Genomic DNA, 21,884 nt, shown 5'->3' on the forward strand with positions numbered 1-21,884 from the left:
AAGGTGCCCCCCCCCCGCCCCGCACCCAGGTCATTCATCTGTCAGGGAGGGCCCACTGGGAGCAGGCTCATCCAGGGCCTCAGCTATACACTGGGGACTCTTGTACACAGTGCCTTGCATGGCGGGCTTATACTCTAGCACCAGACACAGCATTAAAAGGATAGTGTTGGGAACTGAGAGAACTTCAAGGGCACCCAGAACTGGTCCCTGCCCATCCTCCACTGCACCCTACACTCAGATGCCAGAAAACTACCAACACCATTCAAGGCCCTGCTCCAATGTCACCTCCTCTGGGAGGCCTCCATGATTACTCTTGGCATGGATCTTTCAATCCTTCCAGTTCCTGTGGCTCTTGTCTCATTTCCCAACCCATCCCTGCTCCTACCACGTGAGGGCTGGCTGCATGTAAGGCTCTCTCAGGGTGAGGAGGTGAATGAGCCATTTCTGGGTCCCAGTTATAAGCCCAGGCCTGACATCCAGGCCTGTTAGCTCAGAGCAGAGTGTTGGATCAGAAACACCTGTTCACACCCTTTCTTGCTAAATTCAATAATCCATTTTCTAAAAAATGAGACCCCAGGGCCCGCTCATGAGGAACCAGGGAGCACAGAGGTTCAGCTTCTCATGCCCTCACTTCTCTCAGCAGCTTCTTCCCCAACCTGGAGAGGTCCTCAGCCTTCCGTTCACGTTCCTCACACTGTCCAGGGCGACCATCCACTCCCCCCAACGAAGAAACTTAACTTCCCTGTGTCTCATCCTATAGCACTTTGCTCTCAGCCAGAGGTCTGTTCAGAGAGCAGCTGATTGATAAATGTACACTACTGTTAAAGGCTAAAGTAGTTTAATATATATTGTCCTTTCCTAGAGGAGGGCTTTAACTCAAAAGATGGACATCACTAATTGCAAAAGTTTGCACACCTACAGTGGATAAACTGGGGGGTAGTCAGTCGTCTCCCTGCCTATCTGTATCAGTCTCTCCCCCTACCAACCCTCCTCCCTTCCCTCCTCTTCCTCACTTACCCACTCCCCCCAAAAGAGAAATACGAGGTATGGAGAATGTAACTTGGAGCCCTATCAGCTTCTGAACCTGCACATTTGAATTACGCGGAGATCTTTTTAACAATTACGGATGTCTGGGCCCTACTCTCAACCAATGAACTCAGAACCCATGCAGAGTGCCAGCGTCTTTTCAATTCCCCAGGCGATTCTACTGGGCAGCCAAGGCTGAGACCCTTCGAACAAGAGGTTCTGCCTAAATTACAGGTTTTCTTTAGAGCAAGCTTGAGTCTTCCAGAAATTGTCTTTGCTTTCCCGGCAAAATAATATTGGCTTTCTGTGCCTAAGGGGAAAGAAAAAAGGCTCAGAGAGGCTCATAAAATGTGGGCTTGGAAAATTTTGTATGCCTGGGTGTCAGAGGAGCCCACAGAATCAGAGGCAGATGGCTGCGCTCCCTGGGAGCAGTGCATATGACAGTGGGAGATGCTGCACTTGTGGGGAAAACTGTACCCTGAGTCTGGAAACCTGGTTATCTTATCCTTGGGCAGGTGATTGCACTTGTGGAGGCCACCACTGACCTTGTGCACGAACTCACACATTCAGGTATTCACCCTTTCAGATTGTCATGTCTATTATTTGCAAGAACATGAAGGCAAATAGAAGACCACGGGCCCTAACTGGGGTCGGACAGACCTGGGCTCCCGCCCTGGCCCTGCCACCAGCGACGGGCGGCCTGCATCCTTTCACTGATTGTGCAAACTCGTTCTGTGCATCTGCGGTGAGCCAGGCAGTGTTGGGGGCCAGGCTGTGGACAAGCAGGTGCTGGCTCCGGCCACAAGGATCTCCTGCAGGGTTTGGGGGGGGGGGTGCACAGAAGCTGGTGCAAATATTCTCCATCTTGGGCCCTCTCCCTTCTCAATATGATGCTTTCATGAGGATGAAATCACAGAACGCAAGACCATGCCTAGAACTCAAGAAATGCTCCACAAATGGTCATCGTAACTATCACAATCTCGTCCTAGCCTTCAAGGAGCAGCAAAGGAACTAAGGAGTGCCCCCAAAATGTCCGAGGGAGTTAGCCTCAGGGAGTCAGCTGGCAGGCTCCCCTGAGGGGTGGTGGGTGCCATCTCTGCTGGGTGCCCGAGAGCAGGTGAGCTAAGAGGAAGTGCACAGGTGTGGCAGGAGGAGGGGGGAGGGAGACGGACAGGAGGGGGTGTGGACGGACACGTGTGTCAGCAGGTGAGCAAGTGTGAGTGAATGGGCAGAGCTGTGCGGCCCACAAAGGCCCACGTACCCCTCCCCGGACGGCTCCCAGCCCTGCGGCCCCCAGGCCAGATGTGGCTTTAACTACTCACCCTGCATCAGCTTCCCCATGCAATCAGTTTCCGTGCCTGGCCCCTCCTAACCCTGCTTCCTGGTCTCTACCTACCGATGCCCCCGCCCTTTCAGCCTGTCCCAGGCCAGACCCACACTCTCCTCCCCCCCCCCCGCCCCCCTCCCCCCCAGGGCTGGTAGAGAAGTCTCCCCCTCTCCCCACTCCCCCGCTGCACTCCAGGCTGCGCTGCTGTAGAGCCATCCATCTGTCTGTCGTGCCCTTCTAATATGTCGCTCTCCCACCCCTGGGTCCTCAAAGGCTCCTCATCACCTCAGTGTTTCTTGATGGGGGAAGTTTTGCCCCCTGCCTCCCCAGGGATGTTTGGCAATGTCTGGGCTGTGACATCTGGAGTGAGGGAGATACTGCTTGTATCTTGTGGGCAGAGGCCAGAGATGTTACTAAACATCCCCAGTGCACAGGACTGCCCTGCCCCCAGCAGAGAATTTCCCAACCTGCGGCACTAAAGGGGTAGAGGTTACGAAATCCCAATCTAAAGGACAAAAACATAAGCCTTCCAGAACCTGAGGCCCTTCCTAGCTGTCCCCTGCCCGAGGCATCCCCCGTCTCACCACATCCTGCCTTGGGCTCCTGGCCATGGCCAACCACTGTCGTTTCTCCGTCATATGAAGCACCTACTGCGCTAGGCCTTGGAACTTTCTGTTCCTTTCCATCTAGAATGCACTTCCTGGCCCAATTTGTCTGCCTGGTTTAGTCTCAACTCAAAATGATGCCCTCACTTAGGCTCCTCTCTTATGCCTTGAGAGAGACAAAGAGATGGAGGGAGGCCAGAAGATGGTTGGGGGAAGTGGGGGAGATGGAGGGGGAAGGGGAGAAACAGCTGAAGGGAAGAGAAAACAAAGAAGAAGAGAGGGTAGGCAAATTCAAAAAGATAGAGAGCCAGAATCAGGTGCTGAACCCATCTGCCTCTTAATTCTGGCTTCTTCATTGTATCATGGGCTGAGTGTTGAGTGGTGTTGCTAACCATTTGGCCAACTTGACTATTAAAATGATGAAGAAAGGCACTGGACCAACTGTACTTGGCCTGAAACATGCTAAAATGACACCAGTGTCCAGCCGGACAGTTGAAAGGCCCCCACGGTTCATGTGATGTCCACATTCAGGCTTTCAGGGCTGGTCTAGATACTTCTTGCCAGTGAAAAGGTCAGACTCCTGAGCTGATTCCTGGGAAAAGAAATGTGAACCCAGCCTCTCCTCAGCAGGCCAAGCTTCAGGGCTAGTACCAGTAACTTGGATTTGTTATACTTTTCCAGCCGTTTAGCGAAAATGAATCATCGTAAGTATACGGTCCAGGCTTTCTGAAGTCTGTGGGCCAAGCGGGCTATTTGTTGCTTCACATTTGAACCCAGAGGGTTAGTGCTGGGCTGGAGGGGGACCTCTCTGCCCCATCAGGGACAGGCAGGGGGGAGAGGTTTTCCGTCTCCCGAACATGTTCACCAATGGGGCCCTTTTACAGATAAAGTTACAGAGCATCATGCTTTCTTTTCAGCTGCCGGCTCCTTGGCTTCAGGCCTGGGGCCTGGGGAGACTGGTTTTGTTCCCTTGGATGAGGTTTCCAATCTATCAGCCTAAATGAGTACAAGATGGCAACAAAATTGGCCAGCAGGCTCTGGGGAAGGAGAAAAAAGGACCTAGACTCCTCCGGGTTGGCACTGAGAGTCCTACTTGCTGGCTCCCCAGACTGAGCTGGGGTGACTCTTTTAAAGCAGAAACGTTTAGATAAAAGGGTGCCATTAAAAAAAAAAGTGCCATTAAAAAAATCCAGTGGCAGCTCCTGACACAGAAGCACACAAAAGCCAGCTTAAGGTGAGAAAGAGGGGCATAAGAAGGGCTTCTATCCACCTGCAGAGACTCCCGCACACTCGTCCCATCCCGAGTGGGTGGGGGAGGAAGACAGGAAAGCCTGGGGTGTGGAGGTGGGAGCCTTGGCCCAGACCACCGGGGCTGGGATCCCTGCTCCACCACTTCCCTAAAAACCTGACCTGCCACCTTCTTATCTGTGAGATAGGAGTAATCCCCCCCCCCGGGGCGGGGGGGCTGCTCCCCACCGCATGCCCCAAGCCCTGGCCCGCAAGGAGAAAATCATCTTCCTCCACCACATTCTGCTCACGGCTGGGCCTGGGGGACTGTGGGGCTGGGTCTCCACACCCAACTGGCCACTCTCTCCTGCTGGGCGTCCCCGCTGGGGCAGACCTGCTGGCCAGTTAGGCGCCAGCGGAGGAACCAAATAATGACTAGACCAGAGACAACAGGCACTATCATTTTCCATTTTAATTTACAAGGACAAGGGTTGCCAAGAGCAAAAAGAAGAGTCACGTCTTCTCCTTTAGCACGAGATGGTGAAGGGGCGAGTGTGGAGCCTACAACATGTATCAGAAGCAGCCTCTGCCCTTGCTTCTTTGCTGTCTCCTGGTCCCAACCACACTCATAAACCAGGGAGGCCTAAAAGCTCACTCCTGCCCTGTGAGCTTCCCAAGGCATGGGGATTTTCTGAGGCCGCGCTCATCAGAAGGGGGAAGGAGGGCCTGGATTTCCCACTACAGGACACCGTTGGGATGTCAGCCTGAACCAGGGAGAATCTTGCTCCGAGACAGGAAAGCACAGTGGCTAAGAGACCAGGGTCTCCACGGGAGCTGTGGAGTCCCCGTGCCCTGGCTGCACACAGACCTGTGGAATCAGGGCCTCTGGATGGTAGGGTCCAGGCATCCGTGTGTTTTAAAGCTCTCTGGGTGGTTCTGAATCGCTCCACTGAGCTGGGAGCTTGGCCCTTCCACCCAGACCACCTGGGTTCAAACCCACTTCAGATGCCACTTCTAAACTGTGTGACCCTGGACAAGTCATTTCCTGCTTGTGCCTGTTTCCTCATTCATAGAACAAGAATAATTCTAGACCACAGTGGTCAGAATGCAAAGGCACTGTGCACCATGCCTGGGATATAATCAAAGCTGGACAAATGTGAATTGTGATGATGACAATGTTTGTAAATAATAGCCATTTAGAAAGGCGGAAAGGCAATACAAGCCAGAGGTCAGGATGGCAGGCTCTGGATTTCACTGCCTGGTGAGGCAGGGGCTGGGGTGGGGAGAGAGGGTGCTTAGGGGGGCAAAGAGGAAGCAGGTGCAAGAGAGTCCTGCAACCTTGGGCTGCCTGGGCCCGAATCTGGGCTCTGCACAGCACTGGCCATGGTGCCGTGGGCCAGAAATCCATGGTCTCATCTGCAAATGAAGCTAAAATTCACAGCCCCTTTGTGTGGGTACTGGGGGAAGAGTGACGGAACCCTTGTGGGGCTGGTGGTGAGACTTCAATTGAAGTAATACATACCAGGAAGTCAGCAGAAAGCTGGACACGTATGGTTAAGTGATAAGCTGTTCATGGGATAGTGAGGGGGACAGGAATGACGCTGCTGGGCAAAGAGATGTCCACTGCAAGGAACAGCAGTGCATCACCCTCGGGGGGCTGCAGATGTGCTTCGAATTTTATGACAACTATGGCCCCTCTCCCCTCAAATCCTGAAACCTATATGGTTTTGAACATGGCTGCTGGAGGTCTCAAGGAGCACGTATAGAGGGAGGTAGACAGGAACGGCCAGGACCCTTAGCAAATTTGCTGTGAGGGCTCATTGAGGGTGATCCTGGGCCCTAAGCCCCTCAGTCCCCCAAGCCTCAGGAAGCAGCAAATTTTCCAGAGGCCACTTTTAGCCAAACCATATCTCCTTGACCCCACTGCCCTGAGATGGCAAGGGTGGAAACTGTCCTTAAGTGACCCCAATCTCCAGATAATCAGGACTCACTCCAGGTCCTTGGAGCAGAGAATCCATAGGATTGATGGTCCTAGCATTTCGTCTTTTATGAATCTGTCTTTTCTCATCCTCTGGACCTCAACTGTCCAATGTGGTAACCACAGGCCACATGCAGCTCTTTAAAGGTAAACTGATTAAAAAGAAATAAAATTTAAAAATTTAACTCTTCACTCACACTGGCCATGTTTCAACAGCTCCACTGGCCACATGTGGCTCCTTCACTAAACCGCACAGATGGAGAAGTTTTCTATCACCGCAGCGCAGCCTTGCTCTAGAACAGGAGGCAGCAAACTATGGCCCTCATGCCAAGTCCAGGCTGTGGCCTGTGAGCTAAGAATGGCTTCTATCTTTTGAAAGGATAAAATGAAATAAAGCAGAATATGAAAGAGACATAAGGCCCTCAAAGCCCTAAAATATTTGTCATCTGGTCTTTCAAAGAACAGTTTTGCCAGACCCTCCTGCAGACCATGGACACTGTGAAAGTGAGGTCCCCATGGGATTTCCCTGTCCCATCCCACAGCTTGTAACAGGACTTCCTGCCTATCTGCTAACACTTGTGCCGAGATTGCTAAAGGTGGGGGGGGCTCACCTCCCACCCGAGGTATAGAGACAGTATGTGCTACATTCTCAAGAGCCCAACGAGCAAACATTCTTCGTTAGGTGGCTGAAGACAAGCTGACCATCACCCACCTGAAGACATAAAAGGATGGACTAGAGGATGACAGGATCCAGGGGAACCACAAGATCAATGTAGATGGTTCTGGATTAAAACCACAGAATTAAATAACCATGCACAAGCCTGTTCAGCCATAAATGAATGAATGAGGAAATGTAGATCGCAACCAGTATGAGGTATCATAACCTCATACCTGTTAGGATGACCACCATCAAAAAATAAGACAAGAGCTGGTGAGGATGGAAAAAGGGACCCCTCCTGCACTGTGGGTGGGGATGCTCAAGTCATGATCCTGGGGTCCTAGGATAGAGCTCATGTCGGGCTCCCTGCTCAGTGATGGGTCTGCTTCTCCCTCTCTCTCCCCCCACTCATGCTCGCTCACGCGCTCTCTCTCTGTCAAATAAATAAATAAAATCTTTTTTAAAAAGTTAAAAATAGAACTACCCTATGATCCAGCAATTCCACTGCTGGGTGTTTATCTGAAGGAAGTGAAAACATTAACTTGAAAAGATATCTGCACCCCTATGTTCACTGCAGCCTTATTTATAAGAGCCAAGACACGGAAACAAGACATCTGTGGATGCATGAATGTATAAAAAATGATGGTGTGTGTGTGTTTCTGGGGGGAGAAAGTGTGACATGCACACACATACACACACACGTACCATGGCATAAATACACACACTATTCAGCCATAAAAAAGAAGAAAATCGGGATCCCTGGGTGGCGCAGCGGTTTGGCGCCTGCCTTTGGCCCAGGGCGCGATCCTGGAGACCCGGGATCGAATCCCACATCAGGCTCCCGGTGCATGGAGCCTGCTTCTCCCTCTGCCTGTGTCTCTGCCTCCCTCTCTCTCTCTGTGTGACTATCATAAATAAATAAAAATTAAAAAAAAAAAAAAAAAAAGAAGAAAATCCTGCCATGTGTGACAACATGCACAGATCCTGAGGGTATTATGCTAAGTGAAATAAGTCAGACAGAGAAAGATAAATACTATATAATCCCATTTAATGGGAATGTTAATTTAAAAAAAAAAAACAAATTCATAGACAGAAAATAAATTGCTGGTTGCCAGAGTCAGGGGTTGGGGGTTGGCAAACAGGGTAAAGGGGTCAAAAGATACAAACTATAGATCCAACTATAAAATAAATAAGTCCCTGGGATGCCAGGTACAGCACAGTGACTCCAGTTACCAATACTATACCGTAGATTTGAAGGTTGCCAAGAGACTAGATCTTAAAAGTTATCACAAGGGGAAAAAATGTGTCATTATGTGTGGTGATGGATGTTAACTAAACTTCTTGTAGTCACCATTTTGCAATATATCATTGTATCAAGTCTCTGTACACCTGAAACTAACAATGTTATATGCCAATTATATCTCAAAAAAATAAGTTAATGAGTGATCAGATGAATAAATAAATTGGGAGAAAGGGACAACTCTTCCTTACAGGAGAATTCCAATCAATTAATCTGGAAGGAATGATGGAAATAGGAAATCACAATTAGATATATGCTATAACAATAATCTTTCCTCGCATGTGTCATTGATGGATGCTCAGGAATTGTGGGTAAAAGTATGATGAGAAACAAGATATTTACATAACATCAGGTGGTTCCCTGGAAGACACTTGGACAAAAGGAATAATGCTCTCTCCACACGGAAGGAAGCTGGCAGCTACCGTCTTTGCCAAGTGATCACAGTTCACACCCTTGGTAATAAGAGACTGACGTCACATACCCCCGATCTGGTGCCCGAGGACAGTATTCTTGTCAAAAATGCCTAACTTCATTTTATCTAGGTGAAAACAGCCAACCCATCCACACTGAGGGCTATTCTACAGAATAATTGACCAGTGCTCTTCAGAAGTGTCAAGGTCATGAAACCCAAGGAAAGCGCAAAGGATTCTCACAGGTTGGAGATGAAGGGCAAGCGACACTCTGGACTGGATCCTGGGCCAGAAAAGAACATGAGTGGGAAATTGATGAATTCAACAAAAGGTCTTTAACGGTATATGAACATCAATTCTCTGATTTCAATCATTGTGCTATGGTTACATAAGGTGCCAGGTGGATGGAGGGTATACAAGAAGAGCTCTAGGTGTTATTTTTATGAATTTTCTGTGTCTGAAATGATTTCAATATTGAAATCATGAAAAAGTGTCTTTTCAAAAAAGATGTCCTGTCTTCTACCACCAGTCAGTGACTCTCATGCACACGTGGTCCAAATACTTCCCCCGAGCTGCACAGAGCTGGCCTGCCTCCCGCTTCCTGAATTTCATTCACAAGCTCCAGCTGCTTGCCCCGTCGGAAGCCCCAGAGAAAGAAGGCAGCATGGGGTGGGTCAGGCGACAGCATCAGGATCAGTTCCCACTTGGGTTCAAGCTATAGCTCCCTACATGCTCCCCTGGCTGGCTTCATCAGTTCTCATGCACCTCCTCAGAGAAGCCTTCCCTGACCACCCAAGCCAATGTTCCTTTCTCCCCCATCATCCCTTTCTACCACATACCTATCTGGTCTCAGTTCCTTAGGAGCACTTGCGCTTCCTAAAATGTGTTTCATTTCCTGAAGGGTCCACTGGCTCTCTAAAGTGATCTTCCTCCCCTACCTGCTTACCTCCCCTACCTATATTTCTCTCCACTGTGGTACTTCTGTGCCAGACACGAGGTCCTCCACTGCCCTGTCCATGGCCGTATCTTCAGCTCCTAGCCCAGGGTCAGGCCTCCAGTGGCTGCTCAGTGCACCCTACAAATGCTGGCTGGGGTGTCCCCTCCTCTCTTGTGGTTTTCATTAGTCTTTGGCCCACGTCCTACCCAGTACAGGTTTTGGTGTGCCCGTGTGAATAGGACGAGGAGCTGATGACTTACTCATAGAACTCTGCTGCTGGCGTGAACTTGTACTTGGAGTACTTGGTGTGGTTGCCCAGCACGGAGCTATTGAGGAGTTTGGGATCCGTGCAGTTGGGGCTGTTCCAGGAATGGCCACAGTCAGTCCAGGGCAGTTTGAGGGTGAAGGAGGAGAAGAGGTAGTAGAGCGACCAGGCGATGATGACGTTGTAGTAGAAGCCAACATAGATGGCAATGAGTATCACAGCATAGCCAACTCCTGTGTGGGGGCAGAGAGGGGTCAGGCAGGGGCTTCCCCAGGCCTAGTCCCAGAGCCATGTCTCCCGGGGAGCCAGTTCCAACTGGCACTGCACGACCAGACCCCTAGGCACCCTGTGTCAGATTGTCAGAGCCCACCTCTGTGTCCTGGGAACCCACCATCCCTTTGCCTGAGTGCTCTCTCTTGCCACTGGAGCCCCTTGGCCCACCTATCAGGCAGGCCAGAAGTGCCAGGACCTTAATGCTCCCAGGGAGCAACCAGAGTGTAAGCACTAGAGTATATGGAGACACTAGGGTGTAAGTATCCCAGGTCCCTGACCCCTTGGGCAGAATAACAGTGAGGCACATTAATACTCTCTCCCAGTGGGATGAGCCCCTGGGCCCTGGTGGAACTGGCTCGGTGACATACCTTTTACTGGCTGACTCCCCTTCTCTGTCCTCTAACAGTGCTTCCTAGAATCACCTCCCAAAATAATTCCCTACACAAACCCTTGTCTCAGAACCCTCCAGGGAACCCCAAACAAACTCCCTGATTAGTACTTCAGCCCTGTGTGCTCTCTGGGCCCTACTTTCAACCATCTGTTTCGTGCATGTGCCAATCTCATCTTCCTAAATATACTGGAAGCTCCTCTTGGGCTAGCTCGTTCTAGGCTTTTACCCGTAGTATACTTTTTTTTTTTTTTTTCCCCCTGTGTAGCATTGCTTTAAGGGAGTAGCCTTAAGCATTCTTAGCTTGTGAGGTTAATCCCTTATCTCCTTGATTTAGCTGTAAGCACATGCCTCAGGCCTGGCCAGTCAGAGTTCTGCTTCCCCACAGCCACAAGGATCAGTTGATAGATGGGCATATGACTCAAGTAAAAACCAATGACTCTTCTCTGGAAACTTTAATGAGGACAGAAGGTATCATTGATTTATTTTGTCACTGTTAAAGTTGGTAGGAGTTCATCTTGTCGTTGCTAATGGCCAGTTCTGCTAGCGCCTGAGTAGAATATGCTGGAGATGATGCTAACACTGACTTCAGATGGAGAGAGGTGGAGAGTCCAGATACTATTCAAGGACCTGGATCAAGCTGCACCAGAAGCTGACCAGAAACTCTTGGACTTTACTGTATCATAAGCCAATCGATTCTCTTTTACATTGAAGCCACTTTGAGTGGGCTTTCTGGAAATTAAACTAAAAACTCCTAACCAATGCACTTCTAATAAGCCTCTTGTGCCAGCCCATGTCTACTACGGGACTGAGTACATAGAAGGTAGAGTCGGGAGACATGTGCCAGCTGAGAAGAGGTGCAGAGGAATCATGGCCCTCTGTACCATCTGGGCCCGGTTTGCTAACCAATGCTTGGGGGGCACTAAATCAGCCTCCATGCCCTTACAGATGTACAGGGGCCAAGAAATGGCAGCTGCTATGGCTAGTTTCTACAGTTGTGCTCCTAGTCAAATGCAAGCAGGCCTCATCACCTATCCCAGATGTGGTCAATCAGTCATGGCTGTTATATTAAGGATTGTGGGACAGGTTTCTAGCTGAGCCCAGAAAGGCCCATGATCAGTTTACCACGTCTGCCATGGGAGTGTGAGGGGAGAGTAGTTGTATGTGTGCTGGGTACTTCTGACATTTCTGTAAGTATTTCCTATACGGAAAACAGACACCCTCCGGTCATTCAGTGGTAGAGGCTGGACTGGTACCCAGATTTCTAGACTTTCTAGGCTAAGCCGCTCCTGACACACCAAATGCTCTCCATGTCACTCTGAACGGTGGATGCTCTTGACTGTACCAATAGCTGTGAATCCCACAAGAGAGCTGGTCTACCTGAGATCCCACCTTTGGAACAGTTTCTCCAAGGAAATCTTTTGGACAACCTTTGACACCCAACCCTCCCACCCCACCCCCACCCAGAACCCATTCTTTACCTTTGAAGAATGGACAGATCTTCCACACCGTGGCTGCCCCTTCTCGGTTGTATTGGCCCAGAGCCAGCTCCATGTAGAACAGGGGCATCCCAGCAATGATAAGGAACAGGGTGTATGGAATCAGAAAGGCACCTGGAAGGCACAGAGGTAGAGTGTGACTCCCTGGGGCCCTGCCCAGCCTTGTGCCCAGCCCCACACCCCCTGTAGAGTGTCTCTGGGTTCTCTTCACCTGTTCCCCAGCCACTTCCCATGGGGTGCTCTGTGGTAAATAAATAGAATTATGCAGCACAATGATTACAAATAATTGTCACAGTAGTAATCTTTGCTGTGGCACCAAGAATAACCACCACCCATGCTAATGAGGTTCTATAAAATGAGGTTCAGTAAAATCTGGCTCATCAAAGCTGAATGGGCTTATTCCTTGCAGGATTCTTCTGGCCTTCGATACCTGAGCACACACTGTGAAGCACCACGAGGACGCTTACAGGTACAGTCGTCACCAAATTCATGTAACTGCAGAACCTTTTCTTTCATGAACTGTCACTCTGGGGAATGCCAGTCACCCCAAGTATAGGTCAGAAAATTGAGATGAGAGCAGGAGAGACAGAGCCCAAAGTTATGTATGATTGAATTTCTAACTTTGCTTGTATTTGTCTCATTTTAATGTCACGCGGGGCTTTCCTAAACACGATCTCACTGGATTCTTAGTTTCACTAAGAGACATAACCAGACTGGGTCACTATGTGCCCCCCGCCCCACGCCACCTGGAGGAAAATGAGGGCAGAGAAGAGAGTTGAACTCTTGTGCTGCTGTTAAGTGACAGAAGCAAGATTCGCATTCAGGTCTTCCAACATGTCAGGCTCCCTGCCCTGCTACAGGCAGCCGAAGGTAGGTAAACCCGGGAACAAGTCTCTGACCAGGGAAGTCAGGGGGCCCTAGAGGAGGCCCCTGGCAACGGGCAGCGACTCATCCCCGAGAGAGTTCCTGGTGGGATGAGACATGGGTGAGTCTCAGAGATGAGTCTCCTTCTGCCCGGCAGCCCGGGTGAGCTTACCGGGCTCTGAAGCCGCAAGGTGACTCACCGGGATACGTGCCATGTCAGCCCCGGCTACAAGCGTGACCCAAGCAAAATGCCAGCTCCTTTTCCTGACGCAGCTGGAGGTGGCCAGGCCAGATCCACACTCATCCCGCCTCTGGCCTTTGGCTGAGATGCCGTAACCTTGGAAACCAAACACTCTCTGGCCCGCCCACACCAGCAAAGTGCAGAAAACTGGGAAATATTTCATAATGGTAGCATGAGGAGTGCAGCATCCTGTGCTTTGTTCCAGGCACTTTCCAGGCAAGGTCTCATTCCATCTTCACACCAGCTCTAAGATGCAGAGATGATGACCATCTCGATTTTATAGAGAATTACGGCAGAGTCACATGGCACCCGGCTACTCAGACTGTCAGTTCCAGTCTTCCCTCCCAGGGCTTCTCCTCAGGAAGCCAAGGGCTCTTAAGGACAAAGCATGAAGGGTTGGCCCCGGTGCTCAGAAACCCTTCCCCTTCTGTAGCAACAGATGGTGGGCACAGGAAAGTCCCAGAAAGTGAGTCCCTACTATGTATCAAGTAGGCACTGGGCACTGGACATCTATGATCTCAGCTACCTTATCCAGAAACATCTGAGGTAGCACTTGCTAGCCAGTAATGGACTGGGGTTCGGGCCTAGGTCTGCCTGCCTCCAGAGCTCCAGAGCCATTCCCAACATATTTTGCAGATTCCAGAACATTCTGGCTAAATGAAGGACATGAGTTGAACGGGGTCTTAGAGGGGAGGATATTCGGAAACTGGGGATCTGGAGCCAGCTTAGCCATCTAGTCTGTTGGTCCTGCAGTGGTCCGATACTCCATCCGCTGCTCCACACTGGACTACTTGGCAATGCCCACGCACCCACCTCGCTCTTCCCCTCCTCATCTGCTTTCAAACTCCAGCCCTGTCCCTCTCACACACAGAGAGGGCTGATCTGGCACCTGAACCCACGTCTGTCCACGGTAGGACAGCATCCCGGGGGGGACGGCGCTGAGGCTGGTGATGCTGATGGAGGTCACCGGTGATGGTGATATCAGTAAGCACCTGTTATGTGCCAAGCCACATGCTAACTATGCATCTAAAACCGTCCCTGAGAGATGATTACCACCGATTTGGTCAAGTAGCTTGTCCAGACTGGGAAGTATGCAGCTGGGGGTCACACCTGGATCTCTTTGAGTCCCTCTCTGTGGCACTTGCTATGGCCCCCAGGAGATGGAGCCAAAGAGGGATTGAGGCAGACAGTTGGCCCAAGTGCCCTTGCAGAATGATCTGGAGGAAGCTGGGGTAGAGCTGAAGGGCCGGTAAGGGATGTCGGGGGCAGCCAACCGAGGTCAGCTGAGGAGGCCTCTCTTAGAAACAGGCCGGCAGCAGGTCCTAGAAACTGAGGCCTGATTGCAAACTTTCTGGAAGCTAATGCCCTGCAAGGCCTATAGCCACCACATTCCCATGGCCCAGCTGTATCTTCATGCATGACAGCCTTGCACGGGTCTGAGAGCTGAGAACCTCAGGGGCCACAGCCTGGGATCCCGTCTTGATTCTAGAATGCTCTGGTTGTGCAGGTGCTGGTGTGCAGACCTGGAGAAATGCCTCCAGGGCATACCTGCTGAGCCTTCAGCACATATGCATGTACACAGATGCACACTTGTGCACACTCATGGTCCTTCTGCACCCTGACACACACAAACACACGAGGAAAAGAACTACCAGCTGTGAAAGGGGCTCTGATAAATGGCCTTTGGATGAATTTTGTAAGGAAAGCATCTGTCCCATCTCCTCTAGCCTGGTGCACTCTGACAATCCCGTTACTATACGGAGTGACCCTACTGGTCACCGAGGGGTTCTGGAGTCTTCTGTGCAAAAGCCAAGTCCTCAGGAAAGGAAGCCCAGTGCTCACTAAGTTCTGAGTGGGATGCACCAGGGCAGATATGGAGCTCAGGAAAGGGGAGTGAATGCCTAGAGGGGACTTGGCTAGTGGCGGTGGGGCCCTGGGCCTGCTGGGGATTTGGGGTGAGGTGGAGAGAGTATGATCAGGAACAGGCTGCAAGAAGGCAAAGAGAGTCCCCTGAGGCTTAGTGGAACCCACTTCCCAGTCTGCTAATGCTCAGATTCCTCAAACTGTGCCTTGTGGCCACACCCTGATATACCAACAAGGGAAAACCCACAGAGCTGTTTCCTTGGTGCCTGTAGCTCAGCTATGGATGGTCACTGCCTACAGCTTGCACCAGATTTCCATGAAAATCTTGGCCAGTGCCAAGGGTAGCCAGATTTGTGCCCCTTCTCCGAACACTCCAAAGGCAGAGCAGATGTAAGGGTGCCAGAGAGGGTGAGCTTCCTTTGGAGACAGCGCTGCTCCCAGCAGGTGCAAGGCTGGGGCCGGGACAAGAGTACGGGGCAAGAGTACGCCGTATGTGGCCACCTTTTTCAATAAATCAGCCATACCTTTTAAATCACATGTGCCTTATCTTCTTACCTCGACAACTAAACCTTCATGACGGTTCTGTTACAAGCTTCAATTCTGGAACCCTCCTCTCCTATAGCTTTGCACCACAATGTGGTAGCATAGGGGGAGCCCCACTTGCCCTGTGTACTTCCTCCCCACCACAGGGCTGTCCAGCGGCATGCAAGGCCTTTTGCACACACGTGTGGAGTCTCGCATCCGCATGTCTCCACACCCCTGCAGACAACGGGCCCCTGGCCTCCCCTGGATCCAGGGCCTGCATACCTGCAGCACAATCCATATGGCAGAAGAAATGAGGTGAGCGGCCCATGAAGACCCAGAAGGGGGCTGTGGTGTTCGCACAGGGAATTCCAGGGCCCCGGTGCCTGGGGTGGTGTGGGGAGGCAGTGTTCTGGGTGGCCAGGCCCTCTTGGCCCTGGCCTTGGTGAGAAGGGCAGGAGGGCAGAAACGGGCCCTCTAAAGCATGACCCAGGGCAGACCCGGTGGCGCAGTGGTTTAGCGCCCCCTGTAGCCCAGGGTGTGATCCTGGAGACCCGGGATCGAGTCCCATATCGGGCTCCCTGCATGGAGCCTGCTTCTCTCTCTGCCCACTGTGTCTCTGCCTCTCTTTCACTCTCTCTGAATAAATAAATAAATAAATAAATAAATAAATAAATAAATAAATAAATAAATAAATAAATATTTTTTAAAAAAAGAACTAAAAAATAAAAATAAAGCACGACCCAGAGCAGACCCACCCAGTGACATTAATATGATATATAGATATCTGGTCTCTGCTCTGGGTTCCTGCCCCAGAGCCCTTAAAAATCCTTATAATTTTCCAAGTGAGAGTGATAGGAGTGTCCTACACAGAGCTCCTGGGATTTTCTAGGTGCTAGGAGTGTCTTTTGTTCTAATGAGGCAATTCTTAGCGAGCTCCTGGGTGGGGGCTGGTCACCAGAAAGGTCAGGCCTTGATTAGAAGCTTGGAATTTTCAGGCCCAGCCTCCCACCTCTGGGAAAGAAAGAGGGGCTAGAGATGAAGCTAATATCGAGTACACCCACGTGATGAAGCTTCCAGAAAGATCTCTGAACTACAGAATTTGGAACACTTCTAGGTTGGTGAACACACTCATGTTCCAGGAGGATGGCACAGCCCACAAGGGCAGAGACCCCCCCACATGGGACTCCTCCAGACCTCGCCCCATGACCTCCTCATCTGGCTGCCCATCAGTATCCTTCATCGTACCCTTCATGACAGACTGGTAAATGTAAGTAAGCGCTTCCCTGAGTTCTTGGAGCTGCTATAGCCAATTTCTGAACCTGACGAGGGGATCATGGAAACCCCTGGTTTATAGCCAGTTGGTCAGAAACACAGGTGACAGCTGGAGACCTGTGACGAGCATCTGAGGTGGGGGGCAATCTTCGGAAACTGAGCCCTTAACCTGTGGGGCCTGCCAAATCCAGGTCACAGGTGTCAGGACTGAATTGTAGGACACCTGGCTGGGGCCTGGAGAGTTGGTCAGTGTGGGGAAGTACGGGTGACAGCCTCTGCATCCTGGTGTGCTGTGATAACTGAGGGGCTTCTGGGCAGCCCATGACTAGAAAGGGGTCCCACAGTGCTGTCCAGAGCCCCTCAGGAATGACGGACCTGCTTCCCCGCAGCTGGCACTGCTCTGTCCTCAGCTGTCACAGGCCCTTGGCAAGTGCCTCAGGTGAAGAGAGCCACCTCACCCAAGGCCACAGCCCCTTCCCCAGGCAGCTGGTATCCACTGATCTGTTGACTACGGGACATAGTCTCAGCCTCCTCACCTCAACCTGGGACAAGTGTGTGGGGCCATCCCAGTTTCAGAGGTCCCCATGGTCAGCTGAGGCCCTGCTGAACTTGGCAGCCAACCTCTCCATCTAGCCAACACTGCTTTTCCCCCTTCTCCCCTTCCCTCAATCCCTTGCCCGCAGCCTCCACTTTCTGCCTTCCTTCTGGCCTTAGAGCCCTGTAGAACAAAACTGATCAGTCTTGTCCAAAGCAATGCTTTGCACCCCGGGGGTCAGGCATAGCATCCCCTTCTGAGCCTTTGCCAGCTAAACAGCTGGCTTCACGCGGCCATTTCTTCAGGCAAACACTCCAGTTCTTGTAATAAACCAAGCCCAGATCATTCAAGTTTGTCAACCCAGACTCTCTCTAGGGTAGGGTATTGGAACCATGTAGTGACAACTTGTGTTTTCCCCTCCCCAAGACTTGTCTTCTCCTTGGGGGCCTCAAGGACCCCCATGGGCTCCTGTTCGCTGGCCTCAGGATCCCCCTAACCTCAGCCCAGGTGGAGTCTTGCAGCCCTTGACTCCTGCCTCTCCCTGAGATTAGCCAGGAGCATGGACACACGCCTTTGCAGAAGCTCCTGCTGCTCCAGGAGGAAGTTTCACACCAAGTGATCTACACATTCAGGTTAGGAACTTCCAGCTGACCTGGGAGCTGACTTTGTCTCTGAGACCGGAGAACATGCCCAGTGAGGAAACATGCCCCCTTCCTGATCAACCCCCCTGGCTCCTTTAAGGAGGGCAATGGGGGTGAAATTCAGGGAAACTAGCGTTGAGGCTACTCCTCCTCATCTAACCACTCTCCCTCTGCTGTCAACCTCATAGCATCTGACCTGATTTTTATGAATGAAGCTGGGGCTCTCCCTATAGCTCCTCGAAGGTTCTGGTTTCCCATCTCGGTCCCGGCCTCATTAAAATGAACTAAGAGGGTGTTCCGGATGCTCAGAACTACACTGTGGAGGGAAGTACTACCCACCAAAAACCAAAAGAACCTTGTCTCCCTCATTCGGGATACAACACTTCCAATAACAGAATTGAAGATGACATTGATTTTTAGGATATCTACCATGGACCATGAGCTCCCTGAGGGAGGGGGATTGCCTTTTGCTCATCTCTGTGTTCCTGGCATATGGTGGGCATGTTGCAAATGCTTTCTCATGAAATCAGTGGCTCCCAGCAGTGACTCACATGGAGGATGCAGCTAAGGAAAGCCCCAGGGCCTTCCTTCACTTGCACTGTGACCTAATCCTGACTTAGGCAGTTGGGTCTGGGACCACAGGAAAGGGTGGAACATTTATCCCCATGGCAACCCATCTTGCTGGAAACCAGCTTCTTTAGATCTTCCTGGCCAGCTTAGAGCAATGAGCCACATCACGCTGATGACCCCAGATTAAAGTCTCAGCTCTAGCCCCTGACGAGCACCTCATTCCTGCAAACTCATCAGTGGAGGGCCACGCCAGCTGGCTGGCTCCCCTGCAACTGAGCTGAACAATAGGAGCCAGGCTTGGCACACTCAGGGTTGTAGACGGCCTCCCATGGCCCAGCTGGGTGTGAGGGCACTGAGTTCACAAGCCTCTGACCTCTGTACCAGCCACCATTTCACATCCAGCCTCCAGAGGCCCAGATATTTTGGCCAAGAGGGCTCCCACCCCCGTGGGCTGTGGGTACCAAACCCCTCAGCTTACTAGGGAAAGGAGAAGAGCCCTATTCGGGACCAGAGCCCCATCTCATAGGACCCTGTGCAGGGAATGTTAGTCCCCATTTTCCAGGTGAGCAAAGCACAGTGGGATGAGCTTAGACCGTCAGAACACGGAGCAAAGCTCAGCTCTTGATTCTTGATTCTCCGGGCCTCCCCGGTGTGCCTGCTGTCCAGTCTTACCCTCCTTCCTCAATTTCCTCCTAGAATCAGTTCTGTTCCCTCCAGACTCAGGACCTCCTGGTTCTAGCCTGTAGTTAAAAATCATCAAACGATAACAACAATAGGAACAGGTCCGTTTACTGAGCCCTTTCTACACACCAGACACTATTTTGAGGCCTTCGTTTATGTCATCTATGTCATCACCCTGCCAGAAGGTATACTCTTTCTCCTTCTCTGCACAAGAAAACTGAGGCCCAGAGAGGATGAGTCCAAGGCTACATTTCCAGGAAGTGTCAGGTTTAGATTCAACCCGGGTCTGTCTGAACCCAGGGACCACGTGCCTGACAGCACAGGACTCATCTCAGAAGTAGCCGTTGCCAAGACCCCTTCCCTGTCAGGGAGGCAGACATAGGGACCCAGCAGAGCTGCCCACGCCTCCCTGGGGACCAGCACAGGCCAGGCCCAAGATCACAGGTGCAAGGGAGATTCTAGCACTCTGAAAATAGCCCCACGGCCTGGCAGTGTCTCTCTGTTGGAGAAGGTTCTGAACAAAGCCCTGGAATTTCCAAGACTGGCCTTCCCTGTCGGCAGCCTCCTGCACTTGTGCGTCGTCCCAGCAGCTGGCCTATGGGAAGATGTTCAGACAGGCTGATGGTTCCCAGGAATTTATTCAGAAAGTATTAGCCGGGGGCCTAGACTATTGGCACCTCTAACATCTCCAAACATCCTCCAGTCTGAGCCAGTGTGCACAGCCAGGCTGGGAGGTTACTATGTTCAAACGGGAACCAGAGGAGTACACAGGCTAGTAAGTAACAGGGCGGGTGAGGCCCGGCCTGGGTGCGGTGCCGAGCTAGGCCATTAGAGAAGGACAGCTCTTGGGGGTCGTCTAAGCTCATCTTTAGCTGTAGCGGGAAGCTTGGGCTTACAGAGAGGCTGGGCCATGCCCAGAGAAATGGAGCTGGGATTCAAACTGGGGTCTTCTGGCTGCTTCCACGATTATAGGATACCCACCTGTGCAACCTGCTGGCCCATGTCAGGGACTGACTTTAGAATCAAGGTTAAGAATTGATCTCCGAAGGAGCAGCCCAGAGGGCTCAGCAGAGATAAAGCTCTGAAGCGGCCAGCTGAGCTCCCCCAGGGGCCGAGGAGTAGTTTACAGAAGGAGCCACCTTCTTCGAGTAGGAGATGGAGGGGGAGGTTGTGTCAACCATGGACAGCGGAGCCAGAAATGGAAATTCACTGGTACAACTTCCCCACCCCTTAGCCTGGCATTCAAGGTCTCCTGGGCTGGGCCCCGACTTGCCTCTCCACCCTTATCTCCACTTGGCTTGCCCTCCGGCCAGCCCACACCCCTCGTCTCTGAGATGATCCCGTGTGCATTCTCCAACGACAAGAATGCCTCCCACCTTCTCGAGGCTTGTCCATGCCCCTCCCACCCCAAGGGGCTGAGCTCCAAGCACAGTCCCCCTCCCCATCTTGCCCACACAGCCCCTCCTCAGGCCTTTAGAGCACCGGTCACCTCTCACATCCATTTCCCACATCATCAAAATGTTGCTCAGAAAGAGTTGCCGCTACCTTTACTAGGAGCCCTGCTCCATGCCCAGCTCTCCACGAGCCTCGTGTGACATCCCATCCTCACCCTCAGAGATGAAAACCATTCTTTCCACTTGATGGATGAGGACACTGGGGCATATGAGGCCGCCCCAAGTCCCACTGGCAGGAGCTGGAACCAGGGACTGCACAGCCAAGGCCTCGAACCCCTAGACTACCCCCCGCCCAGCAGCAGCACCCTCTCTTGGTCAGTTACTGCCGGGGTGCCCGATGTCTCTGGGTGGGCATAAGGCTTTGAGGGCTTGGATCATTTCATTCATTTACTCATTCAGTGGAAGTCTGTTGGGTACCTGCTACCACATTCCTAGGACCTAGACCTTATTTGGGGTGTTCGAAATAGAGGGAGGAGCAAGCCACATCTATGTGCCCCGGTCTATTTGGGTGACCAATACACAAAGAGATAAGTGACCGAACAACTTGGGTGGGGTGATGTGCCAGGTTCCGAGGAGAGAAGCTTCCCGCCAAGTCTGCCTACAAACTGGAGCCTGTGACAAATCGGCTGTGTCTGTGTCCCCAGCACCTGGAGTATCACCTTGCACGCATGCAGCAGGCGCTCACAGTTGGTGGCAATGGCCGAGGGAGCACCCAGGGTTAGCTGCAAAACATCCAGCTAGCCGATGTGTCCAATTGGCTACCTGGGATGCTTTTAGTTTCAACGAATACTTAAAACCGTGAAAATGGCGTGTGGTGGTGGGACACTTTGGGTGACTAAAGCTCCTTGCAGGCAGACCTGGTGATGAATATATCTAGGTGGCCTCTGCAGAGCCTAGCACTGTGCCTCACCCTGGGAGGAACCTGATAACTACTGCTGATTAATGATACGGCCTCCTGCTATCTAGGGACACACTGTCTCGGATAGTAACTGGGGACATGCTGGGTGGCGCAACTTAGGGCCTCAGTGTGTCTTTCATTCATCATTTCCCCATCTGCTAAAAATACATGGAATCTGCCTTTCCTCCCTCCCCGGGGCCAACCACACACGGAAGAGTGTCACCTTGGGATCATGCTTCCCATTTCTCAACCAAAGCAAGTGTCCAGGGAAAATTCTGAAGCAAACAGCTGGGTCCCAGAGCCTATGGGACCTCAAGAAGGAGCTAGGGGCTTAGCACCTTGTATTCCGCCCTCAAGCCACTTTTTCCAGGGCTCTGACCCTTTCACTGTGCTGTGGTTGGTCTCTAGACTCACACCCCAGGCAGGTAGGTCATCTGTCACCCTGCT

General features: G+C 51.7%; 1 protein-coding gene across 1 annotated transcript in view; it reads right to left on the minus strand.

Annotated features, from left to right (window-relative positions):
- The window catches only part of SLC6A2 (solute carrier family 6 member 2), a 47,556-nt gene that overhangs the window by 24,386 nt on the left and 1,286 nt on the right, over positions 1–21,884 (minus strand). The window contains exons 2-3 of the mRNA XM_077898388.1: positions 11,876–12,007; positions 9,729–9,966 (exon numbers count right to left, since the gene is read on the minus strand). Coding sequence (XP_077754514.1) covers positions 9,729–9,966; positions 11,876–12,007 — 370 coding nt within the window. The remainder of the gene's footprint in view (positions 1–9,728; positions 9,967–11,875; positions 12,008–21,884) is intronic.

This window comes from Canis aureus, chromosome 5, assembly GCF_053574225.1.
Source record: "Canis aureus isolate CA01 chromosome 5, VMU_Caureus_v.1.0, whole genome shotgun sequence".
Taxonomy (NCBI): Eukaryota; Metazoa; Chordata; class Mammalia; order Carnivora; family Canidae; genus Canis; species Canis aureus.